This window comes from Neovison vison, chromosome 2 (genome assembly GCF_020171115.1).
Source record: "Neovison vison isolate M4711 chromosome 2, ASM_NN_V1, whole genome shotgun sequence".
Lineage (NCBI taxonomy): Eukaryota > Metazoa > Chordata > Mammalia > Carnivora > Mustelidae > Neogale > Neogale vison.
The window spans coordinates 95,450,927-95,457,866 of NC_058092.1; the positions used below are offsets into that span (position 1 = coordinate 95,450,927).

The 6,940-nt window shown below is 40.9% G+C and overlaps 1 protein-coding gene across 1 annotated transcript; it reads left to right on the forward strand.

Moving 5' to 3' along the window:
• The first annotated feature begins 495 nt into the window (after nt 1–495).
• On the forward strand, nt 496–1,449 carry LOC122899177 (olfactory receptor 11A1-like). Its single transcript, XM_044236784.1, has one exon. The coding sequence runs from the start codon at nt 496–498 to the stop codon at nt 1,447–1,449; it is 954 nt and encodes a 317-aa protein (XP_044092719.1).
• Nucleotides 1,450–6,940: the final 5,491 nt, after the last annotated feature.

Below are 6,940 nucleotides of genomic sequence, written 5' to 3' on the forward strand. Positions count from 1 at the left end.
CTTTGGCCCGGGCCCTTGATTTTCTAGGTTCTGACTGAGCGTTCATAAACTCTTTGGAATGTGCCTACCTTCCTTTTAGATCTTCTTTTCTTTCCAAAATTCCGCAAGATACCATAGTGCATTCAGAATGAGCATACAGCAGATGATTCTTCTTCCCTTTGTTTTTCCTCTGTCCTGCCTCCCCTTTGTATTCTTCTTCCCCTTCCTTCAATGTCCTGCTTTCCCCAAAGCCTGACATTACTCCTGATGAAATGAAGACACAGGCAGGAGAAGAAGGAGGGATTGGAGCCATCATAAGTTCTTACTGAAAATTCTTTTCTTTACCATTTCAGGCTTTGGAAAAAAAAGATGATACTCCTCTACTTAAATAAAAACCCTTCCAAAAACCTGAGCAGGGAATGAAAATCACCCACTGTCAGACCATGGTCTACATGTAAGCTAGAACTTTCTGTACTTTGCACATCTTATCACTGGGTGTCCTAGGGAAGCCAAGGCATGGTAATCCTGCCCTGGGAAAACCAAACGACCATAGTGGAATTTGTGCTTCGAGGACTCTCCTCCAACCAACAGCTAAATATTTTCCTCTTTGTGATGTTTTTTGCTTTCTATGTCTTAATTGTTTCTGGAAACATCCTTATTGTTCTGCTAGTTTTGCTCAGCCAGCACCTCCACACCCCCATGTACTTCTTTCTGGTGAACTTGTCCTTTCTAGAGATCTGCTATACCTCCAATATTGTCCCCAAGATGTTGCTGATTATCATAGCCGAACAGAAGGCCATTTCTGTGGCTGGGTGCCTGACCCAATTCTACTTCTTTGGATCCCTGGCTGCAACAGAGTGTCTCCTGCTCGCTGTGATGTCCTATGACCGATACCTGGCCATCTGCCAACCTCTCCGCTATCCTGTCCTTATGACTGGCCCCCTTTGCATTAGGCTGGCTGCCAGCTCGTGGCTCTGCTGCTTCCTCCTTACAGCAATCACTTTGGTCCTGCTGTCTAGACTAACCTTCTGTGGACCCAACGAGATTGATCACTTCTTCTGCGACTTCACCCCTCTGGTCCATCTCTCCTGCATGGACACCTCACTGACAGAGACCATCGCCTTTGCCACCTCCTCAGCAGTAACTCTGGTTCCATTTCTCCTCATTGCTGCCTCTTACTCCTGCATTCTTTTTGCTATCCTAAGAATTCCCTCTGGCACAGGCCGGAGAAAGGCCTTCTCCACCTGTTCCTCCCACCTCACTGTGGTCACGGTGTTCTATGGGACACTCATTGCCACGTACCTTGTGCCTTCAGCCAATTCTTCACAACTCTTGCACAAAGGATTCTCTCTGCTCTACACCATCCTGACACCCATGTTCAACCCCATCATATACAGCCTGAGAAACAGAGATATCCATGGAGCCCTGAAGATGTGCTTGAGTAAGAAGCCAGATTTCCTCCTCAGCTAAGGCAAAAAGGAAAATTTGGATATTTGTCCAAGGGACAATGGATTGGATTGAGTAATTTAGATTCTATGTAAATGGCACCACCTATACTGGCAGTTCTAAAAGTCAAATGACAGGATGTCTCCAAGCATGGCTGCAGGTGCTGCAGAGTTCTGATAGCCTCAGGTGAACTTGGGTCCCAGGAATGGCTTCAGTAGGTCAAGTTCTGCTCCCTTACCTTCAGTAGATCTGGATCCTTGTGCAAAAGCTCACCTTCCAAATGAACTGCTAAAGCTGGTTGCTCATTTATTCAAATATTCATCATGGTCTACTATGTCTGAGGCAGCCCTGAGGCACCTACACATAGGTGATAACAAAGACAAAACCAGAAGCAGTCCCTGCCTTCACGAAGCCCACAGTCTCTAGGGAAATGACAAATGTTAATCAGATAACTAATGTCAAACTACATACAGAAATCTACTGTAAAACTACACTTGTGATTCAAAATTTTTAGTACTTGCCTCTTAGAATGGCCAAAATCCAGAACACTGACATCACCAAATGCCGGTGAAGATGTGGAGGCACAGGAACCCTCATTCATTGCTGGTGGGAATACAAAATGGCACAGCCACTTTAAAAGACAGTTTGGAAGTTTCTTATAAAACTACATATACTTTTACTACATAATCCAGTTATCACACTCCTTGGTATTTATCCAAATGAATTTAAACTTATGTCTACACAAAAAAACTTCACATGGATATTTACTGCAGCTTTATTCGTAATTTCCCAAACTTGGGAGCTACTGAGATGTCCTTCAATGGATGAATGGAAAAATAAACTGGTACATTCAGACAGTGGAATATTATTCAATACTAAAAAGTAATGAGGTCTCAAAATATGAAATCAATGTTATTAAGAGAAAGAAGTCAATCATAACACCACAGGGTCCCTACTATATGACATGCCAGGGAAAAAAGGTAAAACTATGGAGACAATAAAAAGACCAGTAGTTCACAGAGGTTAGGGTCAGGGGAGAGATGAATAGAGAACACAGGATTTTAGGGCAGTGAAGCTATTCTGTATGCTACTACAGAGTAGATACCTGTTATTATACATTTGGCAGAACCAACAGAATGTACACAACCAAGAGGACACTTGAATGTAAATTACATAGGTTCATTGAGTGGAACAAATGTGCCACTATGGTGGGAAATGTTGATAATGGGGGAGACTGCAAGTGTGGCATATTAACACACTTATGGGTTTATTTGGGAATAGCAGATAGCTATCCAGATGAAGACGATATGGCAGGGCTATTGCCAAATCTGCAGAACAGGAGAGGAACACTCCTTTAAATTGGGAAGACTGTTACCAATAAAACTTCCATCGTGGTTAACAGGGAGTTCAAAGTACAGTGGCTTCTCATTAGCTGGACTGTTGCAGGAGCAGGAGAGAGCCTTTTTTCCTCCTGCTAGGATAGTCAAGTAGTATCCATGTGCAAGATCCATCTCTCCCAGTTGGGTCACCAAATAATGACAGGTAGGCTCCCTCTGCTGGTCTCCCAACACCATTCTAAATGAGATTTCCTTTTATTTTCACCTTGTCCCTTTAAATCTTTTGATCAGGATCTCTCTCTTCCAAAGCATCGCTGGTCAAGAGTCAGGTTTTCCATATTTAGTGGTTTTGCCCCTCAGTGCCAGGAAGTACCCTTCTTGGTTGTCACATCCTACAACAGAGGTAAAGTGCATAGTAGTTGGAAACCACATAAGACCACATTTGAGTAACAAGGAAGGTTAGGAGGGAAAAACTCTCAGGTGCTCCAACTTAAAGCCCATAACTTGTCACAGTCATCTCAGAGCACCAAGATAGCCTAACTTTATTGTGTACATCATATTTTTTATTTTAAATTTTAAAAATTTAAAAATTTAGAAAAGTTTTGACAGGCAACAAAATATAAAGTGTAAAATAATTCTGAAAAAATAGGAGAAGTAACACAACAATTTCGAATTGTGTGATGGTTCTGAACCAGGATTCTAGGTCTGAAAAGTAGGTAACTGAAATATTCGTTGGCACTTAATCTGACTTATGGGAGAAAAGATTCTCCTTATGAAGGCAAATTCCCATAGAATGCCTCCTGGAAGTCACAAAAGCCGAGTAGTAAATATTATGAGAGCACCTGAAATAGTTAACCAAGGGCATCTGGGAAGATACAGTATAGGTATAAATAAAGCCACAGCCGACGAAGTTTTTGAAAACTTCAAAGACACTTTAAAAGAATGCTATTATCTCAAAAGAACTGTTTAGGACCAAATGTATTATCAACAACATAGTAAGACTGAAAATTCAGAGACCATGAATTTGGAAAATTCATATGAATTTTGTGAATTCTAAACTTTCTAACCCTGAAGAAAAAGCAAGTGAAAAATTAACTTGTCCCAGGATGATGAGGCTATTACCAAAAGGCCATAATTGAAAGAAAAGTTTTCCCCTTTTGCGAGGGCTTGGGAAATGCAGAGAGGGCACTGTGCTCCCATGCAGAAGAGGGAAGAAGCACAGTAAGAAAATGTATACAAGCCTGGTCTGGACACCTTGGGAAAGCTCTCATCAGATGCCTGCTTCAATTCCTCGAAATCTTTACTTTCAGATCACCAGATTGTGTGTGCTTCCAGTAAGGCATTGGGACTTTCTTTAGATGCATCACACAGATGCAGGAATCTATTCCCTGGATTTGGTGGCACAAGGGTTGGTTAGCAGTTCCTGATAAGGGCATGTCTGATGAGGTTGAAGAGTCTTTCTGGAGGCATTTTTTCCCAACAGATGAAATCTCTAGGTTACAAGATGCTTAAGGTCATTGTCTTCTAGGACTGCACTATGCTTAAGGTCATTGCAAGTTGCTTAAGGTCATTGTCTTTTAGGACTACACTATGTTTAAGGTCATTGCAAGATGCTTAAGATCATTGTCTTCTAGGACTGCACTATGAAAAGACTGCTCCACCAAGCATGGCTATTTTTTTTTAAAGTAAGCTCCATACTCAGCATGGAGCACAATGTATGGTTTGAACTCACAACCCTGAGATCAAGACCTGAGCTGAGATCAAGAGTTGGATGCTCAGCTGAGTAAGCCACTCAGGCACCCACCAAACAAGCTATTTTTAATAGAAGCAGTTAGAACCTTACACTGTTGAAGTATACCTCTATCTCCTTTTATCAACTGTGGGTGGGTCAAAGGAGACAGGGGACAAGTGCATTGGACATTGTGTGACTATCTCAAAGGAGGAGACTATGAGTTCCCATGGGGCTGGATCTGAGATTTAAAAGATCCAATGGCAAGGCTTTCAGCCAAGGTGTCTGGAGGGTCTCTACAAATTTTTCTAGTTGAGTCCTAGTGCCTAACTTAGTGCATATTTGACTAATTCTGAGGGTTTAGGATGATATGCATAAGGAAAGTATAAAACCAGCCAAATAACACAGCATTGTCAAAGCACCTGACTAGTCAAATGGGTTCCCTGATTACAATGAGGTTTGAGAGAGGTTCCTCGGGTAAAGATAATCTTTTCTAACAGAAGAAGCATTGGCATGTCTACAGGAGAAAGGCCCCTTCCCTTTTTGTAATCAAACTAACAACAACTAGGTTTCCAATATTGCTTTTTCCCTCTATGGAACCAACTATGTGGTATCTCTTGTCAAATTTTCCAAAATTTATCATTTGGGAGACTATCCCTTTGGGTCATAACAGAAATTTGACTACTAGTTTCCTTGAAATTAGTAATTTTGGTGGAAATATCACTGAGATAGATTACTTTGGCCTCCAGGGAGTTGAGTCTGGAATGCCCAGGAACCTTAATAGACCAAATCAGCTGCAAAAGTAAGTGTGTGTGTGTGTATTTATATGAGTGTGTGTGTATATACACATATATATGTATATGTGTATATATATAAATACACACATATATGTATATGCATATATATATATATATAATAAATTTTGAACATAGGAGCCATTTTAAATTGTATTCCCGTTGAAGTTTAGGACACCTTGTTGATTCCATAATATTCCAAAGTCATGAGCTACCCCACAGGCATACCAACTATTTTTTTTTTAAGATTTTATTTATTTATTTGACAGAGAGAAATCACAAGTAGATGGAGAGGCAGGCAGAGAGAGAGAGAGGGAAGCAGGCTCCCCGCCGAGCAGAGAGCCCGATGCGGGACTCGATCCCAGCACCCTGAGATCATGACCTGAGCCGAAGGCAGCAGCTTAACCCACTGAGCCACCTAGGCGCCCCGGCATACCAACTATTGACAGAAATGCAGTTTACCCTTGGCTAACATACAAGGTTGAGTAAGGGCACATAACTCAGTGTGTCAGGGAAGCAGTCAAATGTAGAGGTGATGTTTCAATGACTTCAAAAGGAGCTAAAATAACATACCCAGCCTAATGTTTACCATTTTTATCCTTTAAATAAGAACTATCTATAAACCATGAAAAACCTGCATTGGCTAAGGAGTCTCCTATAAGTTATCACAGGGACTCAAAATGTTATCTGTCAGCATTAAGCACCTAGACCCAAAAGTAGTCCTTATTCTGAGATCAGGTGCCTTAAGTATCAAATCTGAGATTGAGCAAACTGCAATTTTTCTTTGGCAATTTTATGTCCCTTTAAGGCCAAAAGTCTTAGCAGATAGATGCTATCTTCCTGGGCAGAGATTTGAGAAGGGGAACAGAGAAGCAAATCATGATGTATTATAACAAAGTAGAGCCTGTAGAAAACTGTCTACCATCCAAATCAGCTCCTAAGATTTGTGAAAAGTAAGAAGGATTCTCTGCGAAACCCTGAGGCACTACTGTCCGGATGTATTTCCATCCTTCCCACGTGAAAGCAAAAAGATATTGGCTATCTTTATCAACTAGAATACTAAAAATATACCACATAGATCAATGACAGTGAAAAGTTTGCTTTTAGCGAGAGAATATTAGCAGCATAGCATGGTTAGGAAAAACAGGGTGCCAAGGGGGTAACAATGGTATTTATAACTCAGAGGTGCTGGAAAAACTTCCTTCTTCTGTCACTGGGTTATTTCACAAGTAAAATAGAAGTATTATGGGACCAGCGCAAGTGATAATGAGGGCCTGAGACTTGTAATATTCTATTATGGGCTTGATGCCATGAAGAGTATCTTTATTTATAAGGTATTGATTAATTATGGGAAGAGGTTTTGAGGTATCTATTTGAATCTTGAAGGCAGGTACACTGTGAGTTCTGCCAATATCAGTTATGGCTTTTGGCCATAAAGAAAATGGTATCTGATTCAACGGGAATAAATAATCAGTGTCCCTAGACTCAGCTATAGTGTCATCAGAGACAGAACAAATAAAAGCTGTCAGAAGATTATTTAATTCCCTTGGCTGGCTATTTTGATGACTATTGTAAAATTCTAGAACTATTCCCCCCTCCTGGGAAAAAGAAATTCTGGCATGATATTTTTCTAAGAAATCTCAGCCCAACACATG